This window comes from Pygoscelis adeliae, unplaced genomic scaffold (assembly GCF_000699105.1).
Source record: "Pygoscelis adeliae isolate BGI_AS28 unplaced genomic scaffold, ASM69910v1 Scaffold141, whole genome shotgun sequence".
Lineage (NCBI taxonomy): Eukaryota > Metazoa > Chordata > Aves > Sphenisciformes > Spheniscidae > Pygoscelis > Pygoscelis adeliae.
Window position 1 is genome coordinate 340261 of NW_008824231.1, and position 19467 is coordinate 359727.

The following is a 19467-nucleotide window of genomic DNA, read 5'->3' on the forward strand; positions in this document are numbered from 1 at the left end:
AAAGCCCCAGGCAGCTATATGGGTTTCCTGGGAAGAGTTAGGCTTTCACAGTGTGACTCATGGAAATCAGCACAGCAAATGGGGAATAGAAATGCAGGAGTTCAGCACCTCTCTCTGAGAGAGGAGCGGCACTTGGTCCTACACCACCAGCAGCAATCTCTGCTCAGGATCATTTTGTCTGAATCCTCTGCAGGGCTCAGGTGCCTGAGGAGCTTTTTCTCACAATAGAGGCTGGAGGAGCTGCCGCCTTTTTTATTCTAGAAGAGAAACACCTGGAGCACTACATGATTATTGGAGCAATGACTAGAAGCTGTGGAGCCCTCTGCACCCAAATGTGCATGCTAAGTAACAATGAGAGATCCAACACATCTTCTCCAAATGGCTACGGATATTTAAATGGTTTGACATAAAGAGGAACAATTTCAGCTAGAAAGGCTGAAGACCCTTTCTCTTCCCCTAATCGTACAGAGGTGTTGAGGGCATTTTAAAGATAAGGGGGGAAAAGTGCTCTAAATCACATTGGTAGAGGGAATATCAAAAATATCTCATAACCCCAGGAGCTGCAGTAACCTTGAAGCTTTCAACAAAGTAGGACATGGGCAAAGAAAGTGGCATTGGTTGTCTTTTAGATGAGATTGGTTGTGTGGGACTATACCTTTATCGTCTCTCTCCCTCCCTCTTGTTTCCTTTATCCGACACTTTCCAAGCACCCAGTTTGTGCAGTGCCATAAATGAGAACAAAGGAGATGGAAGGAGGTACAGATGCTTGCAGTGGGATGGTGAAGCAGAGCAGTGCCAAGATCCTCAGGTGCCACATGGCTCCTCAGCTCTGGTGGTACTTTGTAATGGGTGGGAAGGTGTCAGCATGGTGCACGTTATCATACCTCACCCAGAGAATGGTGCTTTAGGAGGCAGCCTGCAGACAATGTCAATCTGGCTGAATATGTAAGGGGCTTGATGTCATCTGCACATTGCCCCTCAGTGTTGTGGGTGGTCTAGTCCACTGTGGTCCACAAAAACAAACAACCTTTTGGTTCAGAAGGCGGAGTAAGGGGAAACAACAAAGTAGGCCAGACCTTTCCTGAAAATGAATATTCATATTTCAGAGACATATAATCGATCTAAATGGGAATATATGCTCCAAGAAAAAAATCAGAAGCACGACATTATATGAGGGAACAGCTCCACAGGGCTAAAACATCCTTTTTTGTCTGTTTTGTAGAAGTCTGTGTTTAAAGTGCTAGGGGTTGACACATCTAATAGCCCAATAGCGGTACAGCTACCACAGCTCCATGTTCTTGGGTCCAACCAGTAGTGAGGCTGAGCATGTATTCCCAACAGGCACACATACACACCATAGTTATATATATGCATATATGCATATGCATATATGCATATGTGCTTGACCAGCTAGACAGATCAACACAAGAAATACAGCACTCACACAAATTCCAACAGCACCAACAAGCTCATCCTCTTGCCCTCTTTGGCTGACCAAGATGAAAGCCTGTTACAGGAAAATTCATATACATATGTATATATACACACACATACAGTCTGGATCCCCACATAACTAGCCTTAGATACCCAGTCTACCCAGTAACTGCCGCTGGATCCCCTGGCCTCCCAGTTGCTTCACCCACAGGCAGACACACGCATGCACACAGGCACAAGCAGGTCTCTCCGGTAGCTGGTCCAGAGACTGGCGTAGAAGTAACTTGACAGTGGTACTGCAAGGGTTTGTGGAAGAGGCATTGTGCCCAAGGATGCTTGCCGCATGCTGCAGCTTGGATGCAATGATGGAAGCCTGGATGTTCCTCAGCATCTGAGACTGGACACAGAACGAGCACTGTAACTCAGGGCAGTCCTCAGCGGTGATTCAACAGCGGGGGAGACATAGCCTCAGAGGCCTTGGATGGGTTTCTCACAATAATTGAGGGCAGCAACTTAATTTTTAATCAGACACTTGCATTATGACTGGTGTGATTTGTTTACAATCTGCCTGCAAGTCCCTGTAGTGACTTTAGCCAACTTAAAACAAAAAGAAAAAAATGACACTGCAATATAACCGCATACATTGGCAAACAGTGCAGTGCCTTGACTTTACAACCTCAGCATTAGCATCTCTTCCAGGACTGAAGCACCAATGTTTCTCCCAAATGCTTGGGATGGGAATTACCTGAGGTGACTTTGTAATACCAGCTGACTAGTGCCAACTTTTAAAGTGATGACTACTGTGTAATCACAGTCCTTGGACTGGCATTTCAGCTTTCCTCAATTTGTTTCCTTTTCCCTTTCTTTCCAAATGTAAATACATGTTGCTTGCCAGATTTCTTTTACAGAATGTCAGATCTCATGATACTGAAATTGTATAAATGAGCTCTAAGCAACAATGTTCTGCCTTCCTTCTGCCATAGTCAGCCTGATCTAGCCTCAGTCTCACAACTGTATGTAAGGAATGAAAGTCTGTTTCAAATCTGGCACAAATAGTGACATGGCTTCATATTTGAATGTGATAAAGTCATTAGTGGCTTACAAAGTTGCCATCTAGCAGCTGAACCGTCAGTACTGTCTGTGTGCAGGCTTAGCTGAGGCATGGATTTATCAGGCTACTGAGAAACGAAGGGCACAGTTTCACCGTTACTTTAAGTCAGCTGAACCTGGCACATAGGTTAAGAAGAAGAAACAGTCCTGCTCACCAACTAGTGCTACCTGGACATGCTCATCTCTGTTCCTCCCTTGTGCTGATACTGGCCATCATGCAAAGCATAATGAATCGGGTCCGTGACTTTATCTCACCTCAGCTATCTCAGAACAAATAAAAGCAAATGAGATGTTTGGTTTTAAACCAAATCAGTTCCTTAATCCTGGTTATGGCATGGTTGTGCAAATGCTTACAAAGAAAGTGAAGACAAGAAGGTAGGAGGAAAGCAGGACTGTGTCCTCTGTAGCGGTACAGACCCAGATTGACCATGACCCTTCACCGTAAGGGGACTGTAGTCCTCCCACTGGGGACACCTGCAGTGTCACACACGTTCCTGGTTGTATGACAGAGGAACTCATACAGAGGTACCGAACCCTCTTCTTCGCCTTTTCCCTCTCTCCAGCTGTCCTTAATTGCAAGGTAAAACACACCGAATTAAACTTCTAGAAAATCTTCCTGAAGGGCCAGTTAGGTTTACACTATGTGTCAGTGTCTCTGCGGTAGTTCAATACAAGGAAATCTTTAATAACAGATATTTAAGGTCTGGCTTCTCCTCCTATACTGCAATCGGTCAAGTGTAGCTCTGTTCACGACTGTGGAGGCATGCTGTTGGGAAACAGCTCTTAGGAGAGACTCTTTTCAAAATGATAAAGAAAATGCCTGCTCTCATTGTTTTACTCTACTTTTTTCAGGTTTTAAGATCTCTTTCCTGTGAGCAGCATCTTTTTTCAGAGCGCACAACACTATCTGGAACAGTATGAAGTTATCCAGCCTATATACAGCAGTGCTCTTATACTCTGCTTGATATTTCCCACTGGCAACATAAACCCATTTATTTCTTGACTCATCCTTTCATTAGCTATAATCCCATTGCATATATTATTCATAGAATAATATGAATTCAGAAATATATATCGGTGTCTTTTTTTTAATTATCCTCAAATCAATCTTATTTTTCCTCCCATTCTTTAAGCCAATGGGGTTTTTTTCAAATTAATTTTCCACTAAGGCTCATTTCATTTCACTTTGTATAATCTGGCATGTATGGAGCAGAACAAGGAAAATATTCAGGTCTATTTATATGAAATTAAATGGAAGTGATATATCCATGTCTTTTATAGATGGCTTTAATTTTCTCTGTAAAAGCACCTTACCACACTAAAACTCTTTGTGAAAGCAAAGTATTTCCCCAGAATGAAAATTTAAACTACCAAAGCATCAACATAGCAGGTGGGAGTCTTTATTACTTTTTACCACATATCAGCTCTTTAGACTTATCAGTGCTGGTACACACAAGTATTAAGCTCACTAACAGTTAGAGAGATCTGTATACAGATACATAGCAAAAAGCTTAAATAAAATTGAGACTACATGCTTTGCAATAGTATAACCTGACTCCAAGAGGTATTGTAGTCTGGTAGGCACAAAGTGACGCCATAGCTGAGGTCCCACTCGACCACAGCATGTCTAGTGTGAACTTAGGCAAGCCATTTTTACTGTGTCTATTTTCTCTAAAGTAAAATGGAGTCTTTAACACTTTCTAAAATTTCTCTAATATGCAGGAAGAATATTCTTTGCCTTTATGACTTTTTGGGAATCCCTCTGACCAGATAACCTCCCTTAGCTATTTCTGCATCAAGTATGCAGCTTCTCACGGAACCAGAGAATTTAAGTGATAGCGAATTTATCATGTCCCTAGATCAGTTTTTCCAATGTTTAAATACAAACACTGAGCCTTATTTTAGCTTAAATTTGTCTAAATCCAACCCATTTGACAATATTAGAACACTGTTTCTTGCTACAAAAATAATCTTTGCATAGATTGTTGATCATCATAATGTAGTAATTCTAAAACCTTCAATATTTACTTTAATAAAACAACCACCACAAAACAATTTCTTCTTTGGAAGTGCAATATAGAGAGATTGAGCCTTTTTGAGTTCTAAATGTGAGACAGGGCATCTTTCAAAATTCAAATTATTCTCCTATCCGTTTCAGTTCCTTAGCCTCTTATTTGGTTTATTTAGCTCAGTTTTTATTTCTTCAAGCAAAGAAAGAAACCTTCCAGACAGAAACAGTCTTTGCTCTAATCTAGATAGAATTATTTTTTAATCTGTCCAAGGCATTTAAATAAAAGCTACCTCTTCTGAGTCACTTTTGCTTGCCTCTGAAGAAATACAAAGGGCATTCGGGCTATCAGGAGACTGATTCCATTTCAGTTAGTTCATTTCCATGTTTTAAATTTCCATTTCTTAAGTCCTGATTGCCCATGACCCTTCTGGGTAAGAGTTGTCACCCTGGAGGATTTATGGTTTATTCCTGCTAGATCCCAGATTGGGTTCTCCCCATTTCCATTCCCTGAATAAAATTCCTGATGACTTTTGATTAGCTCTTCTCTTCTTTCCTTTATCCCTCCTTGTATTCCCCATCACGCTCATATCCCATCTGCTCTCTTCAGTACTGCCAGCATCTCCCAAATGACGCCAGTCTAGCTGGGATTGCAATGTTAAAAAAGTCTCCATGTCTGGAAAATGTCACTCCTGCCTATACAAATAACTAATTATCTGTTTGCCCTCTTCGTCTACATGCTGAGGAAGAAAGTAACCAACCAGACTGCTGTAGGAGTCGGACAGATTTCTCTCTCACTGAACTTCTGCCCAGTACTTTTTTGCACAGAAGAAATATGGAGATTGGATATCACAGAGCCCTGATCTGATTCTTTAGCTGTCTTTTTCTTCCCTTTAGTCTCATTATGTCAAAAAAGGGAGGAAAAGTGGAATAAAATGGCCCTTCAGGTGTCATTTAATTCATAGTCCTGCTTTGTTAGGCTTTCAGGGCCAGGGGAGGATGCAGAGGTTCATACGAAGAGAACATGACAGCAGTGGTTTGCCAAGATAACCAACAATTCCAGAGAGTTCAGGTCTGCTGTTCTACCACAGTCCTTTCTTTTCTACCAGGAACTTTGTCACTCCATGAAGGGACCAGTTAATTGCATCAGCATTTTGTCTCTCTGCATGTAGTTTTAATTCTGCAGCCCTAAGCTCTTCCAGGTTTGCAGCTACTGAGCAAAGCACAGAAAACAAGTATATATTTTCAAGGTACTAAAAGGAAGTAACTTACAACATGGCTGCTTTTAAGGGAAGAAAAGAAAAACTTCTATCAACAGTAAGTGGAGTAACATTTGATTGATGGAAGTACCGATTTCTCCCTGTCACAGAAACCACACGCCCGTTATTGGATAAAGCAACTGTTTCTGTAGGCCAAGGCACATGAAAGAATTGTCGGATGATCCATTGCAGCTGTTCAGATGTGTTCTCTTTGCCTACAGAAAAGGTAGCGCTGCATGAAGGAGAGCGCGTTTGATGCTAACTGCCTTAAATGTAGCCAGGGACTGAGAAAGCACCTTATTTGAGGAAAAAGGTATCCTACAACATGTAATTCAGCGGTCCTAGTACTCTGAAACAAAAGACACTGTGATTATTTTCTTCAGATATACTTTTTTTTTGGCCCAAGACTTTTCAGTTAAGACAGATCCCCAGGGATAGGGGCACTGTGCCAATGTCACTACTTGGCTGATAGCAAAAGCCATAGGCTACTTCAGGATTTCAGTTTTCCTTAAAAATATATGAAGGGAGTTAACAGCCTCAGTTGGGGAGTCATAAAATGTAACTCTCTGATATGAAATGGCTTATGGTGCCCAACAAGAACTATTTGTACTTCACAACAGAGATATAGCTTAAGTTGTACCCTCTCCACTGATTTTCTCCCCAACTGGATGCAATTGGGAGGTTTCTTTTTCCACTTAGCTGGGAAATCTTTCTCAAAAGGCAAGGGTAAGGTTCCGTCTTTCATAACTTTTCTTACAAAATATGAGTAAAGCAGGGAAACGGCAGTGCCCCCCTTTTAAAAGGAGAAATACAAACAGATGAGGATGTAAAAAATACTACTGAAATATTAAATTTGTCAGTTTTCTCAGGCAAAAGAAGAAAAACATGAAGATCCTCATGAAAATACAGAGCATCATGCATTATCTTGCCAAGAAAAAATTAGTATTTTGAGCCCATCTTACTGAACCAGCTGGGAACAAGTCTTTAAGTGGAAAGAATAAATGGAACTTCACCCAATTGCTTTATTAGCAAGCAGAATATGACCCTAATATTTCAAAGTGTCCAAAAACAACAACAACAGCAACAAAAGCCAAGATAAATGCACAGGGCCAGCTATTCTAAAGGGAGTAATGGAAAGTGTGACTCTTAAAACCCTAATGGATGTTTCTGAGATTTCTGCAGTAGCATACAGATATGTTAGATGAAACAGATTTCAGTAAAGATTATATGATTTTATGCTGGCTAAAGGAGAGAACTGTTCATAAACAACCCAATGAATTGTGCAACATATCTTGTGCATCAGCACAACCCATCATATCAGTAATTAGAGGCATACAATTGGATCTAAATCTAAAGATCAGCTGCAAGAACAGACAATTCAATGCTCCTGCTCCTGCTAAGAAAAGCTTTATATCTAATGTGGGAACCAGACTGCAAATAAAGGAATCCAAAAGTACATATGTTCATTTCCATGGAAATGCTTTGCATTTGCATTCTGCTTGAAAGATTACTGGCCTAAGGTTTCTTCTTGAAACTGCTTATGAAACAGCAACATTTAAGTCATCCAGAGAGAGGATGCTGCATTTCAGGGCATGTCATACAAAGCTATTTCAGGCAAATGACAACTTCTAGCTCTGAACTTTGTGCTCATCAGCCCTCCAGATTTTCAGAATGTGGCTGCTCAGCATTTTCTAAAAATCAGGCCCCAAGAAGTACCTCAGATTGAACATTCAAAAGTTAGGGTATGGATCATCACCAGACTTTGAAAACCTGATCCAAGTCCTACCTCTGCCTTTTTCTTAAAATATTACCATGTTCCCATAACCAAAGTATCTCTGTACCTCTAACAGCCCTGTGCTGCAGAGAAGAGCTATCTCAGCTCCCATCTACAAATGCTAGGAAAACAAGGCACTGATAGTCAGGGTGCCTTGCCCAAGACATGAGTAAAAGCCAGGCAGGGAAAGGATTGGAGTCCAACACACACCCCTACTCCCCTCAAGCTAAACTAGTGTCCTGGTTTCATTTATATTCTATGCCTTTTTAAATGATTACTGAATTTCTCTATGCTGTTCTCCAAAGATGTAATCTGATTACAGTTTCTGTTCAAACTTTCTTGTGATAACTGCAGCTGAAGCCTTGATATCATTGTTTAAATTTATCCATCTGAAAGCTTCAGCTGAGCATTATTATTCTGACAAGAGTTTTTCTAGACAGGGCTGATGAAATTAACTGGAGAGCCACAAATGAAGATTTTAATCAAGATTAATACGTGCATTGTTAAGGGTTGACAAGATGTATGAATATAGTGATGTTGTCATCTATTAAATCTTTTGATCCTAAAAAAAGAACCAAGGCTTTGGCTCTACCTCTGTTTTGATGAGTGTGAGAGGGCTTTAATTGGTGGGGTAAGCAGAGTGTTTCTCAACATTTCTGCCCAAAGACAGGAGGTAAAAATCTACCAGCAGAATCCCTGGAAGCTCTGCAGAGATCCTGATACTGCCAAGCATTTGCATTTGGGTCTGTGTTTCTGAGATAACTTGAGTCCCTGAACAGCTGGTTAATAATTATAAGAGGGGAAAAAGTCTGTGTCCTCCAGCCAGCAGCCAGTGTCAGGGAGCAGCAACTGTTGAGCCAAGATCTCAATTAAAGTACAATCTACAGGTCTCTTTAGACCATTTCCACCCCTCGTAACTGATAAATGAATTCAGTGATCCCTCCCTGAGCTTGATGCTGATAATGCCCTCCTACCAATATCTTCTGATCGAGCATGGGGTCCCCTTTCTTCACGTATGAGATGCCTGCATCTGCTCCCCTTGCAGCAGCTTGCCAACTCCCCTGTTCCAACCATCCAGGTGTCTGCTGACAAGCCAAGGTCACCATGTAAACAGCAGGGGATCAGGGAAAGGATTTGAGGATTGACAGAAAGTGAAGAATTGAGCAGAAAAAGCCCATACACAAAGGGAGAAGTCAGAATGTTTTGGAGGGTTGTTAGTTTTGCTTTCCAAACACTTCCAGTAGTTGATTTGAAAATGTCAATACAAACTCTTCCCATACTGCAGTCCAAGTTAAAGAACAGACATACAGCCCTGCGCTGACAGACAGCTAATGGGAGAAACTTTGGCAGAGAGAAATGGAAAGGAGCAGCTGAGGTCAAAGGTGTGGGTAACAACTTGTATTGGGTTTGTGTGGCAAGGTTTTGGTAGCAGGGGGGCTGGAGGGGTGGCCTTTGTGAGAAGATGCCAGAATCTGCCCCCAAGTTGGATGGAACCAATGCCAGCCGGCTCCAAGACAGACCCGCTGCTGGCCAAGGCCGAACTCATCAGTGACGGTGGTAGCGCCTCTGTGATAACATATTTAAGAAGGGGGAAAAAAAGCTGCACAATTGCAGCTGGGAGAGAGAAGTGAGAATAGGTAAAACAACTATTCGGACATTAAGGTCAGTGAAGAAGCTATGGTTGGAGAAAGACTCTTTCCTGATAGCTGACCTGCTTTATCGAGTTTTTAGACTCATATAGCTTATCCCTTCTTCCTCAGATGTTTCCACCTCCTTGGTGATGTCAAATCAACCATGATGTAGCCATACTTTAATGCAGGCATGAAAAAACTTGGAAAGAAAATAGAGGAAGGGGAACAGGATTGAGCAGCTGGCAACAAGACCGTTCACAACCAGCCATAAATATTTCTGAGGGTGAGGAAGGACTGAGGTCTTTAATCCTTTTCTCTCTATCCTTCACAACCATGTGAATTCCTGAGCGGAAATTGCAGTCAGGTCACAGTGAGACAGTGAATTGCATTTATGGAATTTAAAAGCATATTTAGCCTCTCTGCAGCACTGCAGGCCTTTGCTTTTTGTAGGCTTGCATAGGAACTCAGCACTGAAGTAGCTAACCCCAAATGATTTGGAAAGCATTACATGCCCGTGAACACAAGTCATTGCATGCCACTCTGTCCCCAGGGTTCAAAAAAAAACCCATCAACACCTTTCTTTTAATCTTCAGGAAGAAAATTTCTGCCAATCTCCACCATTAATTGACATGCTTTTTCTTCTACAGCATTTTTGAGCGATGGTTAAGAAGACACAGGCCCATGCTAGAAGTTTACCCAGCAGCCAACGCACCCATTGGGCACAATCGAGAAAATTACATGGTCCCCTTTATCCCCCTTTACAGAAATGGAGAATTTTTTAAACCCTCAAGAGAGCTGGGGTATGACTATGAGTATCTGCAAGAACCAGGTAATGTTACTATTTTGGGTAAATGTCAAATTTGTTGCCTATAACCTGGAATATGTCTGTAAAATGAGAAGATATTAAAAAAAATATTTTATTCCAGATTTTTCCCTGAATATAGTCCCAAATTGTACTTGCTTGTTTTCATATTTCTGGTCTGATGTAGAGTCAACATGATACCATTAGAAAAGTTCCAACCAAAAATCAGTCACTGACATCAATCCTATCTATGCTCGCCTATGAAGAGCAGAATCTGCCCCAAATGGTCAGCTCATGATCAGAACTGGGGAGAAAAAGTGCTGGATTTTGAGTCTGCCATTTGCCCAGCTCAGCTGTTACAGTGCAACACAAATGGGAACCAATGTGATTTTCAAATTTCTGGACATGGTCTAAAGGAGGGCAGATGTAAAGCTCTCTTTCTAGTTTACAAATGTAATCTGATCTCTTAAATACACGGAGTAAAATTCACCAAGGCACCAAAGGCCAACACAAGGTCTGTGCAGCACTTAAAACAGCGATCCACTGACTTTTTGCTTGCCCTATGGTTATTTATATGAACACAACTTAATAATTCATAATGCCAATTTCATTTAATCAAATTAAATTTGCACTGTTTAGTGATGGTTTTGACTTGCATTGCTGTTCAAAGATAGTTTAGAGTTGGGGATCTTGGCAAAAGGAGGACAGAGGCCCTTGGGGCTGTAGCTGCTGGGGAACCTCAGGTAGACCAGGTCTCGTGCTCAGAGTAGCAGACTTCGTAGTTTTGCCTGAGTAGTACAGGCCTCCTTATTGTATACAGGAAGGGTTAAAGTCTATTAAAGATATAAAGTTACCTGGAACTGATGATTGCTCAGATACTTTGGCCCAATCCTTTCTAAAACTGGGTCATTGGAATGATCTGATCTGTTATGTTCACCACTGCCAAAAGCTACCCGGGATGTGGGATGCAGTTATCCTTGCAAAGCATTGGCCACTGAACAGATAGGTTACTGGGCATGTTTGCTTTCCCTGTTTGAGGCAGAAAACTTTCTGTGAGCGTGTCTCTTCAGTTAAAAGGCAATTAAGAGCTGAAAGTCCAATTACTATATAGCAAAAGCACCAGGGACGTTTTAGCGATGCTAGCATTCTTACAGCTTGCTTTTTGTCTTTATCAAAACAATTAGCTCTCAGGGCATCCCTGCTTCCCTGACAGAGTTTGTTTACTAATGGGGGTGTATGGTTTCTGCATACTTGATAAACTGTCCAGTCATGCATTTATCTTGTTCGTTTGCTTCTCAAGTAAAATCTAGCTTGTGATTTAAAGTCATCCAGAAAACACTTTTTTGACTATTTTATGTGTAACGAAAGGAATCTGCAACTCTCTTGTATAATTGTTAAGGCTGTTTTAGGACTACAACCCAGGGACAGAAGTCAATATTTCTCCTAACATGCCATAAGCAATTTGGTCAGCCCAAAGTATTCAGACAGAAAATAATCTAATAAATGCTTCAAATATAATATAAAAATATTATTTTGGTCTTATTAGTAGTATTTTTGCTTTTTTATTCATGTTGGCATAATTTAATTCCTGATCAAAACCAGAAATATTTATATATATTTTTAATGAAAGACACTAGTTTCCTAAAACCACATTATTCCTAAAATTGTACCACTAAAAAAGTACCATGACTCTCAGAAGCACTGAGTCCTGAATTGGTACTGCAAAAGGAAGCAAATGGTAAAATATTTATCATTTAACAATTTAATTCTATTGCTTCCTGGTCTCTTCCTTTTTCCCAGGGGAGCACACGATCCTCAGAAAATGAAATTCTTATTAAATTCTGCCCATGTTTTTAACATGGTAAGGTAAGGAAAGTAGTTCCTTAATTATTTTGAAAGATCAACACAAAGAGTGAAATTCAACCTCATTTAGAAAGCCCAGATAATCCTTGGATGTCGCTCAACCTCTTGTTAATCTCACTGAGAAGAAGAGAGCTTAAGCTATTTCTTATCTGAAGGGAAGAACGGGTTACAAATGGAAAATGGGCTGGAATCTCAAAATGCAGATATGGATTTTCTCAGTACTCCAGTGTTTAAACCTAGACTTTTCTCCAGATAGGAATGCTGGGTTCCTGTTCAGAGAAACATAGGAGGAAACAGGAACTTCTTGGTAGAGGAGCTGAAGCAGGAAAGCCTGCTGACCCTCCCTGAAAGATCCCGCGTACTGAAGGGAGAACAGAAAGTCTATGACTGGCAGCCAGGAGTTACTAGACATATTGGGAAAAGTTACAAAGGAAAAAAACAATCACAGTAGTGAAGATCTGGGTGGTCGAGAAGAGGCAGCATTTCTGCAGATCTTCCAAATGAGGAGGAAGAGGAAAGGGAGAGGAAGAGGACAGGACAGAGTGAGGAATGAGCACACAAGACCTGGCTCCATCCTGTCCTCAAGACCTGGCTTGTTTGCTTTTAAAGGAAGCAGCTGGAGGAAAGCAGCAAGGGCAGCAGTTCTGAGTTACAGCACTAGCGACTTGGTAGAGATGAAGCAGGACTACACAGAGCATGATGAGGCTGGTTACAAGAAATAAAACTTGGAAAGAATCCAATGACAAAATGGCATTTTAATGCTAAATTATATTGTTGTTGTTGTTCCCCTGAGGAAAAGCCGGTGCCTGGAGCCCTGCTTTCCACTGAAAAGCAAATCAGTGTGTGACAGTATGTGGTTATTTTAATTGCAGCTTCATTTATTTTTATACGTATGACAGCCCTGAAGCAGAAGTGGTCACAAACAGTGTGTGTGGAAATCCATCCCTCAGGAATCAAAGACACATGTCAGAGTCTAGTTACCGGGGAGCTGATCTGAGCAGAAACCAGAGCAGACATGAGAACTGTGAACTGTAAAACTACCACAACCTGCACGGCTTACTGAAAACAAACGTTTGTTAGCATCAATAAAAAAGATTTGGAAGACTAACGGCACCACCTAGCAATAGCTGTCAAAACAATTTTCTATGGCAAGAGCTATTCCAAGCACTTACATTTCAGGGCCTGGACTGTCTTCTCTATTTTTTTTTTTTCTTCCAGAAATAGGAACAGATAAATCCATAGACACAGCCTTGACTTTTCCCCAGAAAATCTCCCTCTCTCAGTGGGAACAATTTGATGACCACTACAATGTGTAGCTGGGTAATTCACTTTTTTTTTTTTGGAAAAGCAGGCAGCTACCCAATTATAAACCCAGGAATCTAACCATCAGTTGCAATTTTTGGACATCCTAACTAAGGATCTTTGACACTCAGGGCAAAGCAAGGGATAAGAGCATTGTGATTACAACGTAGAAGGCCAGGTTGCTCAGGGATATGCTGCAGGAGGAGAGCTCATATCCAGAGTCTGACTGCAGCTCATTTCTATTTCTGGCTCTTCAGCAATTTGGTTGCAAAATCACATCCAGGCGAGTAGAAAATGTGGCAGCTGGCAAATATGGTACCACCATGGAGGGACTCTGTTGGCCACAATGTGAAAGGGCAGTGTTATGCATGTATCTGCGGATGTGCCATCGATCCCAGTGAGTGGGCAGGACTCCACAGCGTTGCTATGCAGAAGTAACAGGCGGAGACAACTCTAATCAACTTCAGCACTGAAAAATGAATTACAAAGTTGCTGTTAGCCATGCAGAAATGGTCTGATTCTCACTGATTCTAGAGGTGAAGGGTGGGTCATAGTTTCCTGATTTACCTACCTTGGGCTGAAGGCAGAACTGAAAGGGAGCAGCTTGAGTTGACACCATTAGATACCGTAGCTCTACCATAAGCAACCCGCTACCAGCGACTGCACGGCATCTCTTGCAGTCCAGAGATAATGGACTGTGGCTGAAAGTCTTCAGATTTTCTCTCGTTGTCAGAAGACAATGTTTCAAAAGACTTTCCAAGCTGGAAGGAGACCCTGATTAAGTTAGTGGGAGCTGTGAACTTTCCATCACTGCAGAGACAAGTGATCCTGCCTTAAGACAGACCGAGGGACTCAATAACTTGAATCCCTCCCAGCTCATCTTCCTAGTTTTTGATTGTGGAAGTCTCACTGGTATTTCCTTTGACCACCCAGAGGACACAATCAGTGAACCATACACACACAAGAGATGGCAGAAACCAAATAGAAAGAACTTGCTCACCAGGACAAGAAAAAATTTGCAAGCTTGACCTAATAAGACATGTTTGTGCTGCCTCAAAATTTGCTTTAGAATCTGCTGCCCGTTAACTACCCATCTTAGGGGTAGAAAAGCATGTAAAATGGAATAGCAAGACTGCCAACATATCAGTGGGGCATATGGCAATAGATAAATGATAGAAAATTTGTTTTGTTTATTTCTTGACTGGCCAGGATTTTTATTTCTAGTTTGTGGAATTAACCCTGGAAAGACTTCGTCATCCTCTAGTTTACATAGAAGGAACATCTAAAATAGATAAATATTGTTTAAAAAAAAAAAGTAAATATTAAGGGTTTTTTTTCATCCTTGGGATCCATTATATCAATAATGTAGTTTGACATTACCACAGAAGGAAGCTCTCAGGATGCCCAATAATAGATTGTCTATAGCACGTTTCTTCTTCAATCATCATGGAAAGTCCACATTATTACCCTAAATATAGGAGATACACATTTCTTCACCTTAAAATTACACTGTTGTGATTTCCTACCCTCTCAATAACATCCAGCAACCCACACAAAATGGACTGCCTGGTATTTTTAAATTATATTAAAAAAGAATGATCTGATGTATTAAGAGTAAGAAATTATTTGTTACTGTTACCTAGAGCTAACATTCTCTGTGAGAAGGAAGAGTATGTCAAGAGTTGAATGCTAAGACCATGGCTGAGGTTAATCACTGCTATTTTCCTATCAGAAAGAGCAAGATGAGGAGATATTGTTGGTATTAGTCACTAATAGGAGGGTAGATATCAAACACCAGCCTGACCTGGCTTCCTTTTGCTTTGTCATGAACCTATTGACTGAAAGGGCACTTTTAATTGATGTTCATAGCAGCTTCCAGTGAGGATTATCATTTGACTCTAAACTGTGATATAAAAGGAACGGAATTGGTGTTGGCTAATGTCTCCCACAAAGCAGCTATGTGTTGTCCCCACCACCACCACTTCCTTGACACTTTTCCCAGGTAGTCATCAGCAAACACAGTTGCTGCACTCTTGGGCCTTGCACAGTTAGAGATTAAAGAATTATGGTAATGGAATACTTGAAATTCCAGTTTGCATGATTTTGGCTGGGCAGCCAGTCCAGTCATAGGTTTACTGTTGTGTTAGAGTCACAGATTAACAGATTATATGGTGTCCTGGGGTGCTTCATCCTCTGACACCCAAGAGTTGCCTTGGCAACTTTATGATAGCGATGCCAAACATCTTTTGTGTGGCAAAAAGAAACAGGCAGTAGATGCCAGGAGGTGGCTTTTGGCTTTGAGCTAATTACAGAAACTGTACAGACTGAGGCTGAAAGCAAGAGAAGGGCATATTTGACTGATTATCAGGATATAATAAAATAGATTAATCCCTTCTGAAAGGGCCTGCCGTGAAATGTGACATCTCATCATCTCAAAGTCGTGTTATGTTTTACCGGGAAGAAGATAGCTCAGAGCTCCAACTAATATTGATGGAGGAAAGAGATGGTTCAAGGACAAAGTACAAATTTAAGATGTCATTTTGAAAATCCTCATATCCCAGATAAATTCTGTGAGGAAGAGAACTGTAATAATCCTCTTTTTCCATAACATTAAAACAATATCACGTTCCTGTTATGTATCAATTTTCTTTTATCATATGCATACTCCAGTTTAAATAGCCAGATTGTTTCTGATTTAGACATGTTTGCAATATAAACATAGAAGAGTTGAGTTAAAAAACATTGGACTTACAAAGTCAAGCACACAAAGTTAAGAAAAGCCAGTAGTAAAGTTGTCTATATAGCCATAATTCACCCTCCACCTCTACATGTATGCATTATCTTTAATTGCACACTGTTTTTTCCCCAGATGTCCACCTCATTCACTACACAGCATAGATGGCATTCATTAAGAACCAGATGACCAATCCTTTTTACTTTTGATGTTCATTTTCTCATTTAAGCAGTGTGTAGCCTAATGTATGATTCATTGCACACTTTCAAAATGTTATCCAAAATGTATTCTTCTAACACTTTTCTTTGGTGCCAATCACTATAGCAGCTGAGTCCTGCAGAAATATTAGTTTATATTCACAATACAAAGGATTCAGTGAATGGTACTGTCCTCATTTGACAGATGAGAAATGAAGGATTAGAGAGATAATTTACCTCACACCCAGAGGTTTGTGGAGTTCACTCTGAAACATCAAGAACCTAATTTTTCTGTAATTCTTAGTGTTATATAGCATTTATATGTCTAATGAGGTCAGAAGCAGAAGGCTGAACATGCAGATTCTTGCAAATATAATCTCAGAATACAAAGTTGGTTTAACTGGAAAACAAGGACTAGAGAGATAGCAACCAAATGTTCCCCAAAGTGAGGCTCAGTTGTAGGGACAAACAAACTATATTCTGCCTAAACTCAGCCTAAAATGTAATTACATCTCAGAAAGTGAATCAGACATCAAGTGCTAAGGATAGCTTAGCCTTAAAGGTGCTGCAAACCAAAAGCATCTTTTCAGAGCACAGTACACATAACAGCATATGCTCAGAAGCACCATGATCCAAGAAGATATATGGGATTACATTTCTGGGCACAGTGAAAATGCAAGATGGAGGAAGATGTTTATAGCCTTTGTGGGGGTATAGCACACTAAATATGGTTGAGCACATCTCAATCAGTCCAGATGCATGAACACTATTTAAAAATAAACCACCATAGGGGGTCCCTCCATAGGGGTTCCCTTTTCTTTCCTTAATAGCTAGTAATTACACCTAATAATAGTAATTACAGCTAGTAATTGGGAGATGTGGCTTCCAAATCCTCCTTGGCCCAAGGGGACAGGTATTCCCATTTCTCAAATTCAAGCCAACAGGTTGTTGGGTGCACTGTGAACAGGTCACTTTCCAACCTCTATTGTGAAGTGAGAGCCCTGTGTGGCAGGGTTTTCATAACTCATTAAGCCATAGTAAGAAAAGCAAAGACACAGACACACACATTCATACCACAAAGCAAGAAGGCAGCTGATTATCTGACCAGTGAGAAGCTGCCCTGGATTCACCAAAGAAAGAGGATTTCTTGTGCAGAGAGTGACCAGAGAATAATTACTGCCTCTCCCCACACAAGAACTATCAAATGAAACGAGCAGGGGACAGGTTCAAAATTAGTGAAAGGAAGCTTTTTTTCCCCACTCAATATGTAGTTAAACCAGGGATCCCCTTGCTGCAAGAAGCTGTGATAAAAGTTCAAAGAGCAGCTAGGAAAGCTGATGGAAGGAAAAAAAAAAATCCTCCAATGACTATTATATACAACGACACCACATCTGGTTCAGGAAATCCCTGAGCTGCAAACTGTTGGAGGCTGGGTAAGTATTTTGTGAAAGGATTGTAATAGGCTTGACCTGTTCTTAAACTCTTCCTAGTGCCCTGCTTTGGTTATTGTTGCCAACAGGATGCTGAGCTAGCAGGACCTTTGGCCATACTGTATCAAACTTCTTGGGTTATAGTCTTACAGTTTTGACAAAACAATAAAGAGCACTGGGGACAATGATCTTTGTTCCTGCCTTTAATAAGAAGATTGAGAAACAGACTGTAAGGACTGAAGAGATTTGTTTAAAACTATTTGTGACCTTCAGACAATTTCTACCAATGTAGTCTCTTTTTTCACTCAGCCTTCCAGTATTATCTGTTATACAACTTCTATAAACTGACAGTACATTGCATCATGTAAAAGAACCTTTCTTTTTCTGTTTTTTTTCCAGCACTTGATTCTTTCCAGGAGTTTTTAATACCCTACCTTGAGCAAGCCCGTCAGATCTGGGCTTGGTTGGTTGGAGCAGCTGTGATTGGAGGCATTATTACTGCTGTGCTCACAGGGCTCATTCTGGCCTGCCGGAAGAAAAAAAGAGGAACTTCTTCAGAGATACAACCCTTGCTCGTAGAAAGTGAAGATTACAACAATATCTCTTATCAGTCCAATTTCTAGAGGTCTCCAGTAACTCAGTGATGTTACTAAAGTGCTAATCAAACATGCAGGTTTTGATTCCTGTTTACAAATACCTTGTTGAGGTATGCTGCATAAGCAGGATGGACAGTCTTGCTCCTCAAGCCACTTGTAACCTCCACTGTTGTGGTATCTTATCAGATCCACTCCTACAAAAATCTCCCAGATCCAACATAAGTTACCATGCCACCCAGAGAACACCATGCACCATGTGTTTCCTATGCTTGATTAAATAACGCTCCTATGAAACCAGGCCAGCTCGTGTGTTGGTGGCTTTAATGCATAATTCTCTGCTCTTTTTTTGCTCTTTTACAGCTGTAGGCTCTAATCCCACAGCCCAATCCATGTGATTGGTGCATGGCTTTAGGGAGAGGTGCCTGACTGCACCATCGCTGCTACATTCACTTTGTGTTTGAATGTAAGAGCAGAAAGAGCCCTTTAGTTTAGTAAGCAAAATATGTGGTCTCTCTGAGCAGAGTGAATGACCCATAGACCCATAGACACATTTTTCTTCTAGCATAAAAATATTTTCCCTCCAGTTCCCGTAATGACCTGTTTGTCCTTGATTGAATGCCATCAGCAGCAGAAAACAGGCTCTTGGAAACCACTTCTTCCTTGTCTCAAATGCTCCAGTTAGTCTTCTTCTACACCATCTTGCATTCATCTGGGGAGCTGAGAGGTTTTTAGGAGATGAAACCTAGTGTCACCGTGTCCACCTCTGTTCAGTTTGACCTAACGATTGCTCATATTACGGTTGACTTTTGGTTGCTCAATATGCATATATTCCATACAGGTAACCCACACACAACAAAAAAAGGTGTGGTGGGTTGACCTTGGCTGGACACCAGGTGCCCACCAAGCCGCTCTTATCATTCCCCTTCTCAGCAGGACAGGGGAGAGAAAAAATTACAGAAGTCTCATGGGTCAAGATAAGGACAGGGAGATCATTCACCAATTACTGTCACGAGCAAAACAGATGACTTGGGGAAATGAGTTTAATTTATTGCCAATCAAAAGTCAGAATAGGATAATGAGAAAATGAAAAGTAAATCTTAAAACACCTTTCCCCCACCCCTCCCTTCTTCCCAAGCTTAACTTCACTCCCCATTTTCTCTACCTCTTCCTCTCTCAGCAGCGCAGGGGGATGGGGAATGGGGCTTGCAGTCAGTTCATCACACATTGTCTCTGCTGCTCCTTCCTCCTCAGGGGGAGGACTCCTCACACTTCCCCTGTTCCAGTGTGTCGTCCCTCTCACAGGAGTCAGTCCTCCAGGAACTTCTCC

At 41.1% G+C, this 19467-nt stretch overlaps 1 protein-coding gene across 1 annotated transcript in view; it reads left to right on the forward strand.

Moving 5' to 3' along the window:
* TYR (tyrosinase) overlaps nt 1-18434 on the forward strand; it is a 48768-nt gene extending 30334 nt beyond the window's left edge. The window contains exons 4-5 of the mRNA XM_009334831.1: nt 9864-10045; nt 17944-18434. Coding sequence (XP_009333106.1) covers nt 9864-10045; nt 17944-18167 — 406 coding nt within the window. The 3' untranslated portion in view covers nt 18168-18434. The remainder of the gene's footprint in view (nt 1-9863; nt 10046-17943) is intronic.
* The last annotated feature ends 1033 nt before the right edge of the window (nt 18435-19467 follow it).